The sequence below is a fragment of the Terrapene carolina genome, unplaced genomic scaffold, assembly GCF_002925995.2.
Source record: "Terrapene carolina triunguis isolate 2854851 unplaced genomic scaffold, T_m_triunguis-2.0 Scaffold231, whole genome shotgun sequence".
Lineage (NCBI taxonomy): Eukaryota > Metazoa > Chordata > Testudines > Emydidae > Terrapene > Terrapene triunguis.
Genome location: NW_020664582.1, coordinates 4,660,911 through 4,677,428, shown reverse-complemented (window position 1 = coordinate 4,677,428; position 16,518 = coordinate 4,660,911). Strand labels below are relative to the sequence as shown.

The 16,518-nt window shown below is 47.3% G+C and overlaps 1 protein-coding gene across 5 annotated transcripts in view; it reads right to left on the bottom strand.

Moving 5' to 3' along the window:
• Positions 1-16,518, bottom strand: part of GTF2IRD1 (GTF2I repeat domain containing 1) — a 174,956-nt gene that overhangs the window by 70,407 nt on the left and 88,031 nt on the right. For all 5 annotated transcript variants that reach the window (XM_029912499.1, XM_024207724.3, XM_024207722.3 and 2 more), the window contains 5 exons: positions 12,758-12,904; positions 5,190-5,373; positions 3,082-3,392; positions 1,596-1,685; positions 398-481 (listed from right to left, as the gene is read on the bottom strand). In XM_029912499.1, the coding sequence (XP_029768359.1) occupies positions 398-481; positions 1,596-1,685; positions 3,082-3,392; positions 5,190-5,373; positions 12,758-12,904 (816 nt within the window). The remainder of the gene's footprint in view (positions 1-397; positions 482-1,595; positions 1,686-3,081; positions 3,393-5,189; positions 5,374-12,757; positions 12,905-16,518) is intronic.

Here is a 16,518-nt window from a genome sequence, read left to right as displayed (position 1 = left end):
CTCCAAGGATGTTAAAAGCAGCTGGAATAACCAGTATCTTTATTTTTGCACTACGTTCATTTTCCAATAGTCTTGGTTCAGTTGTTCCTCCTCAAACTTTACTGAAGGTACATAAGACATGCTTTCAAGCTGAGAACCTGTGCATTAAGTTTCAGACTGGGGCACTTCGCAGCTAAGCTATAAATTCTTCGATATGGGAGATTCGGAATGGAAATATTGACATAACCTTAAATAGAAGCCATGAGCCTCGGAGCTGCCATGCGAGGAGTGTTAAAAAGAGAAGGGAGTTTAGCATATGGCTTCTGCTGCTGTGTTAGGGAACAAAAATGATTGCTACATAATGTTATGCAAACCACAAGCACTGCAGATGCATAATGGAATTTTAACTCCTACTCACCATATCTACTGTTAAACAGAATTTGCACGCACTCCCTAAGGGTGTTGATATCTTCAGTTTCTTTTATAAAACTGTCCCATTTATCTATCAAAACAAAATATACGAAATAAGGAACTTCCATATGGCACACAGACAGCAGATGCACTTTTCGCTTGCGAGGTGTTAGGAATCGGGAACAAGGCTTGGCTGCCTTATAAACAGTTATTTCCCCTTCCTGAGCAAGTGCTACCAGCTTGGTTGATAAGGTCTAGGCTTCTCCCATCATCCTGCGGGGTACTCCTCTGCAGCTGCACATGCGTGAAAAGGACCTCTAAGGAAATGACTCTACATTTCCAACATTCAAATGAAAGAACCTTCAGAACAGAACACGCCCAACCATAAGCCAACCTTTAAAAATCATTACAAGAAGTTTTAAAATCTTGTATTAACTTCCCCTTACCCCACTCCACCTATTGAAAATCTAGAAGAGTGAATGCCTAATTGTTCGTTACACTGCATGATACCCAGGCCAGGGATGGGATCTTCCTCTGCATTTGGAAATTGCCCAGCACACCAGGGGCACGTTAGAGAGAGCCACAGAACTGTTGTGTTTTAATTATTTGGAAACCACCTGGGGATTTCAGTCTGTCCTTTCTGTTTGCAAAGCCAGGCAGAGCAGGAAGGATGGTCAGCCACAGCCTTTGGGCACGTTATTTAATCTACACTGTGCCTCAATTCCCCATTTATAACATGGGCAGCCTGTCTCCCCACTTCACAGGGTGCGCTCTGAGGAATTCCTGACTCTGCAGCACTCAGGTACTATGGTGAGGAGGCAGGGAGGGAGGTGTGGGTACAGACAGATACAGAGAGAGGTTCCAGCTGCTACGCTGACACACTGCAACTAAGCTCAATGGTGCTAGGACCAAGTTGTGTTAAAGGGGGTGCAGAGCCCTCGCTCTCTATGGAGCCAGCTTCAGGAGGCAGAAGGGGACAAAGGTCCCGGCAGCTCCTCGTGGAGGATGAGCCAGAAGCATTTGGGGACGGACAGAGCATTGAGCATGGCACCGACCACCGCGAGCCGAATACTTCGGCAGCCATGCTGAGCAGTGGGGCAACAGCAGAAGCGGCCAGGGGCTGGGATTTTTGCCAGAAGCCATTCCCTTCCCTTGTCTCTTTCTGGCAGTGCCCCCCCCCCACCCGGACCCAGCGAGCGTCACACCTGTTTTGTCATGGACGATGGAGAAGAGGATACGCTTTGACGAATGCACATTCTGGATGAGCGGACCACCAGGGACTGCAGATTTCTGTCCTGGACACAAGGAAATACAAGGTGAAAGGAACTATAAGAGCCCGATCACCTAATACAAGCAGGGGCAAGAGGCCCACCCCAGCGGGCACAGAAGGGTAACCACGGCCTAGACTCTGCCAGACTCAGCACAGGACCGGGAAACAGGGGCTCCTGCATTCTATTCCCAGCTTGGGCACGGACTTGTTGCGTGGCGTTGGGCCAGTCACTGAACCCTTCTCTGGGCAATATTCATCCCTGAGCGAGCGAGGGAGGGACTGGGGGTGAGCTGTAGGGATGTGTATAATCCCGAAATGCAGGGGGACCCTTTCCGCTTGTGGCAGCAAGAGGAGGGGTGATCTGGTATAGACTGGCCGCTGGTGCTGCAGCCATCATGTCACCTGACCCTGATCAGAGCAGGCCTAGAAGACACAGGGATTAAAAAAAGCCATTGGGGGCCCATGTACACTACATTGCTACTACTCTACGGCAAGCCCACAGAGTCACATTCAGAGCTTTTCAATACAGAGCCACGCAAAAGGAAAAAGAGCCCTTGAATTCCCTTCAAAACCCTCCGCTGAATCTCTGACCCCTCAGAACTGGGCTCTCCCCCATCTCAGGTACATAAGGCTCTGCACCAGTTATTTTAAAGGGAAAAAACCCCACATGTTGTTCGTTAGTTCTGTCTGTAGTACACACACACACGCGCTGCTCTGCTTCCTGAAATGGCTGGGGTCTGCGCCTTAGGAGGGGGCAGATCACCGGAGCGGTTGCAGAGAAGCCCCATCTCAGAGAGGATTGTACAACTCTAGATCCACACAGGGGAGTGCATGGGGAGGCGGGACACAGCAAGTCTATGTTGTCCCAGGGAATGAGGGTGAGGCCCAAATCCAGATTCTGATCCCGCCGCCCTACACCCACAGGAATATAGTGGGCTGTCATTAGAAAGCCACAATGGCCCCCGTTGAAAGCGTTTTGTGGTGCTGAGGATTTCAGAATGAGCAGCTAGCAAGTGGCTAGCCGATCCAAAGTCCCCGGAGATCAACTGGAGCCTTTCCATTGGCAACGATGGCCTTTGGATCACCTCCTCCCCCCGAGTGAACGACTTTTCCTCAGTTATACGCCGACGATCCACCAGACGCTCTAAACTAAAGGCGCTGGCACGACACAAATGGTTCCCCACTCCCGAGGCTAAAACATACCTAAAGGTGACAGGGAGTGCAGTGAAATTCTATGGACCACCTGAGGCAGGCCTAGAGGAACCTGAAGTAACTGTGTTAACACCCAACACTACTCCTTGTCTCTCTGAGACAGATCTTGGGCCCGACCCAAAGCCCACCAAAGTCAATGAGAGCCTCTCCATCGACTTCAATGGGCTTTAGGCCAGGCCCTCCTTTGAGAGCAAACACAAGGCTATTACCACAGCAGTCGCTGTACTCCTGTGAGGAAGGCACCTTCAGCTCTCCTGAGGGCCTGGGCATCAGCATCTCGCTGGCTGCATTCACCCCGTGCAGACTGGCAGACATCTCCTGCTTTAGGTCCGTGGCGATCTGCGTAGGCAGCGAGACACCGTATAAGAAATTGGTCATGGCTACAGTGGATGGAGTGTCTTGACTGGCTGGTTTAGTGATCTGGTTATTTGGACCGGAATCCCGGCTGCCCTTGGATGCTAGAGAGGTACAATTCAACTCTACATTAGGGTTCGCCTCTCTGCTGGGCTCGTCTGCTGGCCTGAATGGGAAAAAAGAAAGAAGAGGAAAACACAGGTACTTTCAAGATCCATCGTATGGCATCTGACATAGGAACTGCGCGCTACAGCCTGCGTACAGCTAACAACATCAGCAACAAGAACCACCCCTTGGCTCAGCAACACTGCATGCAATCTCAGTCTCATTTGATATTAAATGTCTGCTGAATCAGCCCTATAGGTCAGGGGCACAAGGGTTCCTGGAGCAAGGAAGAAAGGTTTTGCTCATATACCCAAGGGGGGAAAGCGGTTTGCAACAGCTTTAAAGCTGCACGAGTGGGCTTGTGCCCAAGCTGTCCATGTTACATGTCTTAATGGCGCGCATCGGGAGAACAAGCTAAAAAGCAATGGGGAGGAAAGGGAGAGGACAGCTTCCAAACCATCATTTCAAGACAGCAGAGTGGAAAGTACAATCTCCACTCTGCTCTAATGACTGGCCCAGCTTCTTCTCTGCTTATCATTTCCACTCTACGGCAGCTGTCAAAGGAGTTGTAAACCTGCCCCAACTTCTCCCTCTGCTAACTCCCTATTTTCTTCTCTTTCCCCTTCTCTCTTCAGAAGGGTACGTCAGTCTTTACAATACGTTTTATGAGCCAGATCCACAAGTGGTGAAAACTGGCCTAGTTCCATATCCCAAGCGGGGGAGAGGAATTAGACAGCTCAGTGCAACCTTTAGGGGTGAAACTATGGATAGAATTCACCGTCATGCACGGTAAAGGATAAAGCACCACTTAGGTTCTACTCAAAATAAGGCTTCAGGCGAACTCAGGTGGTGCATAAGACCTTGTACTGACCATCCGAACGTGGTGAATTTTACCTCAAGTAACTACACACGCTTCAGAAGAGAACTGCCCATTTCCAAAAGTGGCCTCTGATTTTACATGCCCAACTGGACATACCGAGCGATTTCAGAGGTGCTGAGCACCCCCAGGTCTAACTCGTTTCAAATTGGAAACTGTAGGCGCTGGGCACTTGTTAAAATCAGGCCCAACGTGCCTCAAGTTTGGCAGGGCCAAAAATTAACACGACCGAAATTAGAGGACACTTTTGGAAATGTGGCTATAATAGCATGAATGGTGCCTAGCCCCTATAGCACCCCTTCATGCAAAAATCTTAACCACCTAGCACAGTATAATACTCTCTCTAGACTGGAAAAGAGGTTTAGGAGGTTTACACTGGAACTCCCTTTGGTGAGGTAAGAGCATCCTGCTCATCATACATACAATTCCTATGTAATGACACGTAGAAGGAGGTCATTAAACCTTGTACGTTTAGGAACACTTATTGTTTTCACTTTCAATAATGAAGGAAAGATCCCACGGCCCCCCAGACCGTGATAAATTAGTCTCTCACACACGCGCCGAGTCTTTGTACGCCATGATTTAACATGGCTGCACCTACATTTCAAGGTTCACATGAGAAACCTGTGCTGGGAGCAGCACACCGTATTTAATGAACATCTGCACCTCGCAGACGAGTGGAAAACGGCAGCACGTGATTATTAGCGGTGGCGTCGAGCTGTTAATTAACTCAGCCAGGGCAGCTTTTTATGTGGCTGTCAGAGAGCCCCATAAAGCAGCCAAGCCCGTGTGTAATGAGACAAACGGCACCATGCTCTGCAGCGTCCCCCCTCACGTGATGCAGTTGCCACACAAAACCCTTCAGAGGCCTGGTTCAGAGCTCGCTGAACTCAAAGGGGAGGGTCCTTCCCTGGACTTGGCTCAGTGTGGACAAGAAGTGAAGACTCCCTGCTCCCACCCTCTCAGGATTTATGAAGTTACCTTTTTAGCCTGAACCGGATACTGTGGCTGTGCTCCAAAATCGCCATCAGGGATTTCACATCGTATTCCGTGGGCTTCCGGAAGCCAAGTCCCTCAGGCAAGCCGGCAACTGCGAGCAATCCTGGCTCTTTCATCAGCTTCTCATAGGGCAAGGGCACCACGCTGTTCTTCCCTATGGCTTCACCTGGGAAACGGGCACAATTACACGTTGGATAAAGTCACTGGCTTTTCCAGCTGGAATTTGCTCACAATTGCAGCTGGTCGGGGCTTTAGCAGAGAGATGCGGAGCAGGACTGAGACTGCGGACACCATTGCGAACTGGTCAGGATAATTCTTCCCACCCATAATATTGTTATAACAAAACGTGGCCATTATCTATGGCTCTTCAGCCACTTCACAAACATTAATTAATAAAGTCTCTCAAAACCCCAATGAAGAGGAGCAGGAACAGTGATGTAGCAAAACACAAAAATTCTTGGAATGTATTGAGGACAACTTTTTGTTTCAGAAAACGGACGAAGGAACAAGGGGACACCTACTTCAGACTTCATTACGAGCAACTGGTTCTGAATCTGAAGGCGGAAGGCAATTTGGGTGAAAGCTATCATGAAATGATGATTTCATGATGGTAAGGAAAGGAAGGAGTGAGAGCAGCAGAATAAGGACAAGGCACTTCAAAAAAAGCAGACTAACAAACTTAGTGAACTGGTAGGTAAGGTCCCATGGGAAGAAAATAAGGGAGGAGCTCAGGAGAGCTGGCAGTTAGTCAAGGACAGTGGCGTAGCCAGCTTCTAAGAGGAGGGGGAGCAAACATAAAAAAGGCACCCCTCCTTGGCTCCTCTTCTGGCCACGCCCCCCCCCTGGCTCTTCCTCCCGCCCCTCCGCCCCCCCCCCCCCCCCCCCCTGGCCCCCCCGGCCGACCTGCTGCCCCCCCCCCCCGCTCCTCCGGCCGTGCCCGCCGTCCCCCTGCGGCTGCCAGCCGCCAGCCTGCGCCCCACCCCCTCCGCGCTCCTCCGGCCGCGGCAGTTGGCCGCACTGCGGGCCACATGCTGCGCTCCAGGCTGGAGCAACCGTTGGCTTTGTGGTGTGGGCAGCAGAACAGCGCAAGGGTCTCATCAGTAGCTAGTACAGATGCCTGGCTGATGAGGCTTGCACACATGCTCAGAGTCCATCTAATCCCAAGATCTGGGGTCGGGACAGAATTTCCCCCCAGGTCAGCTTGGCAGTGTGAGGGTTATGTTAAGCTGCCCCCCCCCCCCCACGCTCCTCCGGCCACGCGCCCGCCGCCCCACTATGGCTGCGCTGCGGGCGGCCAGCCTGCACCCCCCCTCGCTCCTCCGGCCGCCTTTGGAAAGGCGCCGCTTTTGGCAAATTTGCTGAGGGGAAGCGGCTGCTTCCTCTGCACCCCGCTAGCTACGCTACTGGTCAAGGACACAATATTAAAGGCACAACTGCCAACTACTCCAATGAGAAGGAAAGATAGGAAGACTCCATCAAAAAGTGGAAACACGGACAAATTGCTAAGGAGGCGTACAAAAGAAGAGCACAAGTATGTAAGGACAAAATCAGAAAGGCTAAGGCACAAAATGAGTTACACCTAGGAAGGGACATAAAAAGCAGTGAGAAGAGGTTCTTTACATACATTGGGAAACAAGAGAATGATGAAGAAAACTGTAGATCGTCTACTTAGTGAGGAAGGAGAGCTAATAACTTATTTTCATTTGCATATTCATTAAAGTACTCCCAGCATTACTTTTTGGCTCAATGTTTATTCATACTTCACCTGCCTGAAAAAGGAAAGTGACTCTTTTGCCTAGCGCCATTTTGTGTCTTAGTTTCTCATTTAAAAAAAAAAAAAATCAAAATGAACAAGTAACCCCTTTCTTGCAACAATCTTAATATGTTTTACAAATGTCAATGCACTGAGCCTCACAATACTGCTTGTGACATAAGGAAATACCATGATCCCCATTTTACAGGTAAGCCCAGAAGGGTTCGTTGACTTGCAAATTAGCAGTGAACATGGAACCTGTATATCCTGGTCCCATGGCTTTACCCACAACACTACTCCTGCTTCAATAGCCAATGTCAAAATAAGAGAATTGCACAAAAATATCCCTGCACCTCTTCCCGCAATATCTCAGTGGGAAGCAGGGAACAAATTGCTCCTCTTTCTCTGGCAGTGGAAAACGACCATTGTCACAAAGGTCACCTTAGGCCAGAGATACTCAGCCAGGGGTACGCATACCCCTGGGGGCACCAACGTCTTCCGGGGGGTACATCAACTCATCTAGGTATTTGCTTAGTTTTACAACAGGCTCCATAAAAAGCACAAGCGAAGTCGGTACAAACTAAAATTGCATACAGACAATGACTTGTTTATACTGCTCTATATACTATACACTGAAATGCAAGTTCAATATTTATATTCCAATTGATTTATTTGATAATATATGGTAAAATGAGAAAGTGAGCAATTTTTCAGTACTAGTGTGCTGTGACACACTTGTATTTTAAATGTCTGATTTTGTAAGCAAGTAGATTTTAAGTGATATGTACCTTGGGGGTACCCAAGACCAATCAGACTCCTGAAAGGGGTACCAGTAGTCTGGAAAGGCTGAGAACCAGGGAGAACGTAGGCAACTTGACCAAGATGTTCAAAAATGACGAGCGAGTCTAGGTGCCTAATCTGAGATGCCTTCCAGGGGCCTGATTTCAAAGGATGAGAGCTCAGCACTGTCTGGAAACCAGGAGCCTCTAAAGGTGTCTCAAGCTGGGCAGACATAAAATGGAGGCACCCAAAATCACTAAACACTTCTCAAAAACCTTGAGCCCCTCTCTCCTGAAAAAATTAAATTCTGAGCCTGACCCGAACCACAGACACCAATAGATCAGGCACTCGTTGCAGGAGGCAGGAGAGGAAAAAACAGCAGCGCAAGGACATAAATTACTCAAGATCAGGAGTACTTGTGGCACCTTAGAGACTGAGTATTTGCTTCAGGTTGGGGAGCTATCTGTAAGCCAGGACTGGCCTGTCTCCCAAGATCGGTGAGAGTGAGGGATCATCTTTCAGGATAGGTTGTAGATCTTTGATGATGCGCTGGAGAGGTTTTAGTTGGGGGCTGAAGGTGATGGCTAGTGGCGTTCTGTTATTTCCTTTGTTGGGCCTGTCCTGTGGTAGGTGACTTCTGGGTACTCTTCTGCCTCTGTCAATCTGTTTCTTCACTTCAGCAGGTGGGTATTGTAGTTTTAAGAATGCTTGATAGAGATCTTGTAGGTGTTTGTCTCTGTCTGAGGGATTGGAGCAAATGCCTTTGTATCTTAGAGCTTGGCTGTAGACAATGGATCGTGTGGTGTGTCCTGGATGGAAGCTGGAAGCATGTAGGTAAGCATAGCGGTCAGAGTGGCTGGGTCATTACACATATTGAATCTATTTCCCCATGTTAAGTATCCTCACACCTTCTTGTCAACAGTCTAAAATGGGCCATCTTGATTATCACTACAAAAGTTTTTTTTCTCCTGCTGATTATAACTCATCTGAATTAATTAGCCTCTTACAGTTGGTATGGCTACTTCCACCTTTTCATGTTATCTGTATGTGTATATATATTTCTTACTAAATGTCCCATTCTATGCATCTGATGAAGTGGGTTTTAGCCCATGAAAGCTTATGCTCAAATAAATTTGTTAGTCTCTAAGGTGCCACAAGTACTCCTGTTCTTTTTGTGGATACAGAGAAAACACAGCTGCTACTCTGAAACCATGAATTACTCAGTGACTCAGCTTCCAGATGCATGTAAAAGTGCAGCACATCTGGCTGTAAAGCCCACAGTACATTCGTTCATCATTCTTCTTTGTGGTATTTCGATCCATGTCACTGCACTGGCGCAGGGGAAACCCTGATTTAGAGGTCTGTAATTAGTTGCGGGATTTTATGTGATCTATTTCATTTAAATCATTTTTTAACCTGTAGCTGATTTTACAAAATCCTGGAAACCTCGTGGCACTGTCAACGAGTCCTTATTAAAAGTAATTTCTTCAACACAGAGCATTGCTTCAAAGAACACAACTAATGATGTGTGACTTGCTCAAGCAATCAGTGTTCCTTATAGCTTGGATGGATAACATTTTAATTAACTCCATAACAGAAGTTTCAAAACAAACCTTTGAACCACAACATTGTGAGCACACTCTCTGCTCGCTTGAAAAGTACTAATTGATTCCTTGCCTCAGTGCACTGGCTGCAGCAGATTTTCACTTCCCCATATCGCCCCCTCTCCTTCCCCAGGACAGGAAGAAAGAAGCAAATAATGTTGATAGCAACCAATTATTGGCTAGATGCTTGCAGGTGCCTAGACAAGTTTTCGTGGGGAATGTGCTACCTTCAAAGTGACCTTCAGCAAACCCAGCAGAGGCTCACGCTTTAACTAAAGAGAGACAATAATAATCATTAATGTCTGATTAATAGAACTCCATGGTAATCAGTCATTCTGTTGGTGAAGAGATTACTGGGCTCCAGAGGGAATTTGGGATTCTTTTGAGCGAGCGTTTTCTGTTATTTTTCATCCTCATTGATAGGAGGCAACTTTCGTTAAAGGATAAAAATGGAAGAAAGAGAATTGTTAATTTCAAACAGACCTCTAGATATAGGATACAGAGCCAGGTTCTGCATCCATCTTCAGCATAGTTTGCTGTAGTCAATATGGAACTGGACACACCCCGGTTATAGTCTGAAGAAAGGGACATTCACAGGGGGCACGAAGATTAGCAGACAGACAGCTGCGCACCAGAGATGCACACAAAAATCTGCAGCTTGATTTTCAGAACAGCCCTCGTTGCCACTGAAGACATTGTAAATTACTGATGCACCCCACTTCTAAACAGTCAGCCAAACATTATTTGCAGTAGGGTAGCACGTAGAGACCCCAATTAAAATTGGCACCTCATTGTGCTAAGCGCTGTACAACCACATGGCAAGGGACAGTCCCTGCCCCAAAGATCTTGCAATCTAAAGAAACAAGACAGGCAAAAGGTGGGGCGGAGGAGGGGGGGGGGAACAGGCACAGAGAGGGGAAGTGACTTGCTCAAGTGACACGGCAGGTCAGTGACCGAGCCAGGAATCAAACCCAAGTCTTCCTTCCATTGCCCTAGACACTAATAAATAAAATAATAAATAAATACTAATAATAGCAGCTAGCTCTAACAGTGCTTTGCACCAGTAGATCTCTACGCACTTCACACAAGGAGGTGACTATCACGATCCCATTTCTACAGATCGTAAAACTGAGGTACAGAGCAATGAAATGACTTGTCCAAGGTCAAACCAACAGACTGGTGGCAGGAACAGAAGCCAGGTCTCTAGAATGCCAGTCTAGTGCCCTTCCCACTAGGCCATACTCCAGTCCCCATTAAGTCTTAAAAAATGTGTCCATGCACCATCATGGGTGCTGGATTGAAAACGTAAAACATTTCCTCCAAACTGACCCTCAAACAGGTATGTTTTATTATGTACATTCATATTCTCCCTCTTCCCCTCCCCCTCTCTCACCTGGGGATCTAACAAGGCGAGTGCTGACTTTCACTGCTCGTTCACTTGCCCTTCCCTACAGTGTCCATTTGGGCTGCGATCTGAAAGCCGTGGAGAGGATCTGAACACCCATTGTAATGGGACGTGGTATCCAAATCCATTAAATGATTTCTAAAACCTTGACTTCTAATGATAGGGCACAGAGCAATAAAATGACTTGCCCAAGGTCACCCCAGCAGACGAGTGGCAGAACCCAGGTAACTGGTCTCTTTACTTGGCTACAAAGCACTTAGCACTCTCTGGGTGCTACACAGTAACAAATAATAACAAGCCTGAACTGATTCTAGATAACGGACTGCAAAACCACCATCGAAATGCCAAGTTATAAACACAACAACAAATCTGACCTTCACTGTTAAGGGCTGAGATTCAGTCCCCTGTTCATCTTCAGGCAAGCAATGCATTTTCTTTGTAAAACAAGCATTCAAAGGCATGTGAAGTGACACAAAGTGAGTCAGTGGATTAGGGATTATCGTTGCTCTTCCAAGACTTAGTGGACTCCCCTGCAAACTCTCAGCTGAGTTGGGACCAGTTTCCAATATATACTTGGGCAATATTTGTAATCCCCTGTGCAGCAACCAACTTCCATTTAACCCTGCTTGGGCCGTGGCTGTCTATGGGGCCAGAACTTTCGAATCTGAGACTACACCAGGAAGACAACTATTTCTCAGTGGGTCTAATTTGCCACTGTGCAGAAGGCCAACACACTGTCTAGGCACTATTTCAACCTGACTGAGGATTTAAGTGGGACGAAAGTGGCGTAAGCCCTTGCATTGGCTCTTGGCAAGGGGCAAATTTCACTCTGCTGGAATATCTTGGGGTGCATTCTCATTTTGCTAACACAAATGTGTTCTCACTACTGTTGGTCCAGCCCGGATTATAGAAAGGTGAGCCGGAAGCCTGTCTGGTTTTGTGCATGTGCAACTGCCACCATCTTGACCAACACTAGGATTTGAACCCGAGACCTCCAGAGCTAAATGCCTATACAGCTACAGCGTGAGCTAAAGCTCCCTAGCTAGGGCTGTAACAACTCCTATGCTCCGCGGATCAGGCACAGCGAGAGACCTCTCACACACACAGTCATCGGTGGGTTACATCAGCAACACTGTGGTCAGCTACATTTTAACTGCGGCATCTTTATTACCGGGGAAGATGTATGAGCTGGAATGAAACTAGCTTGCGTCTCGGAGCTCAGGTTGCAGGGCTCTTAGGAAAATCATCTTTTTCCTTCAAAAGTCAAATTTGGCACTAAAACCACCTTAAAAGCCACATTAGGGATAAAGACCACATTTTAAAAATCTGCTGGGAGCACAGCATTGGTCTGAGAATGCTGCAGGGACAGAATTTCTAAGGACGTCTCCCCACACACACACACTAATTTATTCATTGGCACATTTAGCTAACGAGCCGTGGAATAGTCTCTTCTAGGGCCTTTCTGCACAGGAAAACGTTAACAGTTAGGCCCATTGATTTCAATGGAGTCAACATGATGTACACTCCGTGTCTATAAGGCTATAAAGTTCCCTTCATAATCTCTTAAGGGCCTGATCCTGCACTCACCCAGTGACAAAAGGGCCACTGACTTCAGTGGGGTGCAGGATTGGGCTCTGAGAACCAGCTTCAGTAAAGCACCCAAGCACATGTTTAAATCTATCCCTACTCATCCCAGCACTTAAGTCAATTGGACTTAAGCAAGTGCTTACAGGGGCAGATTTCTAAAGGGATTAGTTAGTGATCTGCTAAACAAGGACGGACTTAAGCATGTGCTTAAAGTTAAAGCGAAGCATGTGCTAAGTGCTGTGCTGAATCGAGGCCAAGAGGGAGCACGATGCAATGGCTAGATCAGAGCAGGGTGGAAAGATGTAGCCACAAGTACATACAGGCCCAGTTTCTCAGCGTGTCAGGGTGATAACAGGCCTTCAGCCGTTGGTGAGACCAGTCCCTTCAAAAACAACCCAAATGGAATTGTGAAGATTCTTACTATAAAGCACATCAAACACTTCCTCTACCATCTTCCTGAGTAGGTAAACGTCTGATCCTTGATGCGGGGAGACCCTCGGGATGCTCCGGCCACAGTCCTTTGCCTTCTTCTGGAAGTCTGCATCCTGCTCTTTCCTCTGCTGACCTCCTGCAGGAAAAGAAAAAAGAAAGGAAGAGAAAGTGGAAGTGCCTGGAGGAAGGGGAGGGTTTTGGTCACTGTGGTTCCCCCATCGCCCTCAATGGACCATGACGTGCACTGGGGATTCAAGGTCACTGGCTGTTTTGGTTGTCAAGCATTCTGCAGCGAGCTCCCAAATGACTCCGCTTTAAAACAACAAGGGCCTGGTTTTCAAAAGCTCGGAGCGCCCGCAATTCCAGCAAAAAATCAATGATGGCTGCAGCCGCTCAGCTCCCCGGATGTTCAGCCCCACAGTGTCCCCAGGCCAGAAGGGCTGCTCAGTACCCTACACACCACTTAAACCCAGCATTAGTAGTCAAATCCATCCCTGAGCAGAAGGGCAGCAAAATGCAGATGCACCACGTTACTCCTATCTGAGCACAACTATCCGGGGACAATAAGTTACCCACGAAGGATGGGATTTTCCCATCTGCCTAGGGGATTTGGACACCCAGTTCCCATTGTAAATTAACAAGAATTGCGCATCCAGCAGCTTTGGGGAAATTTCCCCACCTTTCCACTATGAGTGCTGGCCGGCTGGTGGTAGCTATGGTGGAAATGCTATTGTGGAGCCTCTCAATGCCCAGTGACAAAGGGTTTACTGTCATGTAACAGCAACTCCTATCAGCCCTGACAAACTCACTACACCTAACACATTGTTGTCACAGTATTTATCCATAAACAATGTCACGTAGAGGGTCAAAAGCTTATCCCCTACTGGCCACCATAAGCATTGCGGGATGCGTATACGCATATTATTCACGAAATATGTACTTACTAAAAATACACTTAAACTATGTAACCAGGCAGGGCAAATAAACAGATTTTTTCCCAGACAACGGAATGTCGATTTACCCGTCTGCTGCGTTCTCCAATGTAAATCAGACGTGTAACTCAACACAAAGCAAGTTTCATTTGCATATTAACTCAAAAGGAAAAGCAAGTTAAAAGGAGAATGAGAAAGACGATCTGGCATCAGCACCCCAAAGAACATAGAGCAGGAGAAAAGAACTTTGTCTAGGGGTACACGGCAAAGGGATACATTTCAAAGATTGACTGGACTATAAGGAAGAGGAAAGGGAACCCTTGGTGGTCCATGACGGAGGGAACAAAACAAACAGTGCATTTTGGATCCTGGAAAGCTGGATCCTGGCCCAGGGGACTGGAGATGCTGAGAGGTCGCTTTAGGTGAGAGATGTAACAGACAAAGATTGCAGCCTGCTAAAGCGACGTTTAGTCTCTTAGAAGCATGTTATAACTTTTGCTTTAGTTGTAATCATACCTGTTTCTACTACTCTTACTCAGGTTTCAGAGTGGTAGCCGTGTTAGTCTGTATCGGCAAAAACAACGAGGAGTCCTTGTGGCACCTTAGAGACTAACAAATTTATTTGGGCATAAGCTTTCGTTGACTAGACCCTTACAGCCCACGAAAGCTTATGCCCAAATAAATTTGTTCGTCTCTAAGGTGCCACAAGGACTCCTCATTGTTTTTACTCGTACTCAGTGTCACTTGAACCTCTATCTTTGTAAATAAACTTCTCTTTGTTTTATCACAAAGTGTGAATTCTTAGTGGAAGCAAGAAAGCTGGTGAGTACAGTGTCTCTTTGGAGGCAGCAGACTTGGTAATTAATGTGTATCCAGGGACTGGATACCGCAAGGTACCGCTCTTCCAGGGGGCTCTGGAACTGGGGTGCACCAAGTGTTACCTGCAAGGCACAGTAAAGGCTGGCAGAGTTCTGAGAAGTTTGTCAGGGGTAGCTAGCAGACTGGGGAGACAGGGAGCCATCCCCCAGTTTAATACCAGCACCTCTCTCTCTCGCTGAAGGAGGGGTTTAACAAGGTGACCCGCACTCCTGGGAGCTCCATGAAAGTGTCACAGCAGGACGCAGGCTTTCGATAACCTTGCTCAGAGCAGGTCTAGAGGACACAGTGGTAAGGTCACCTAAGTCCTATCTACACTAGCCCATCCACCAATGGACAATTAGAGACCCTAGTTGTCAGAGTGTAGACAAGGCCTTGCAAACCACCAAAGCAGCAACATCAGTCAGTAGCATGGCACTTTGAAGCAGGACTGCAAGAAGGCACCTGCAATGTCACTTTCTACATCACAGAGACCATACAGCCCCCTTCATTTATTGCATTAAGGTTTGTTTAAATGATTCTCTCCCCCAATGGATTGGTTTTGGTTTTTGTAAATGACAGAAAATCCTGCAAATTCCAAAAAGCCACGGAGGAGTTACAAGAGCATAGGAAGCCAGGCAAAGAAACTCCAATACATAGAAGACAGAGAGCCTCTCAGTGCCATTGACTTAAACAATACCTTACACCGTACAAATATTAAACAGCTCCCACGCCCCTGCTACATCCATTCCCTATCCCACGTCCTCCCCTACCACACTCTAGGCAGAAGCCCTGAAAAGAGTCCAGCCACCACCGTAGGACAAAGCAAGGTTCAGAACGTCAGTGTTCTCCCCCTCCAACTATGAAAGGGCCAGAACTCACCCGCCCAGCCCCAATCCCGGATATGCCAGCCCCTTCTCCTGATTTTACACACACAGCTTCATTGAAACTATTGTGATTAATTGGCCAGTGTCCTTCTTTTCACTGGGTTCAATCTGCTTAGCCCTCCGTTTTTCTGAAAAGCAAATCCCCCTTGCTTGAAAGCTTTCTTACTCCTCAGCGTTGCGCAGCTCTGTAATACCAGCGATTCCCTGCTAATTTCCCCCATTAAACCTCAGCTAAAGCGTATCTACAGCAACAATTTCCTTGCATCTCTCAATGCACAGAAAATTAACCACCACAAGTATATTATTGCTGTTCGTTCTAAACCTATTCACGAGGGATTTTCGGTGGCAAAGGACTAATTCTTTCATCATACTCTGCAGACTCTTGCCAGTGATCTGCCCGGATGCTGTTTGATTGCTTAAGGAGGAACTGATGGATCCCTTCTGCTTTTGTCTGAAACAATCCTCTATGCAAATAGGAAACTGAGCTATTGCTTTTTAAACCCAGCTGTGGTTAAACACCAGCCAGATAATGCAGCAGGGCAATAACCAGAATGTATGTTGATGAATGAAGCTCAAGTTATAGCGGGCTGCTTCCGATCCAAGAGTCCCAGATGCTCAGTAACACGTGGAAGGCAACGCAAGTGACAAAGCACAAACAGTCTGGGAGTATGGGACAGGCAGAGAGAGCAGACCCATGTAAACACAATGAACATCACTATAACAGAGCGTAGGACTCTTCTCAGCATCGGAGGTTCTGCTTTCCTTGGGATCACTAATAATAATAATACATTTACACTCTGGCCCGGTCAACACACAAAAGTTGCACTGGTTTAACTAAAGGTGCGATTCTAAATGGACACAGTTAAATTGGTCCAGAACCACTCGCCGATCGATTTAAGCCTGGATTACACAGGCTTTTCTAGCATCAGTACAGGCAGAGGGACGTACCAACCCAATATAAATCTGTCCACACTAGGCTTGCGCCGATTTAACTAAATTGGTTTTTAAACCTATTTAAGTGGAGCCGGCGTAACTTCCACATGCAGACAAGGCCTGATACGACACCTCTTCATTTG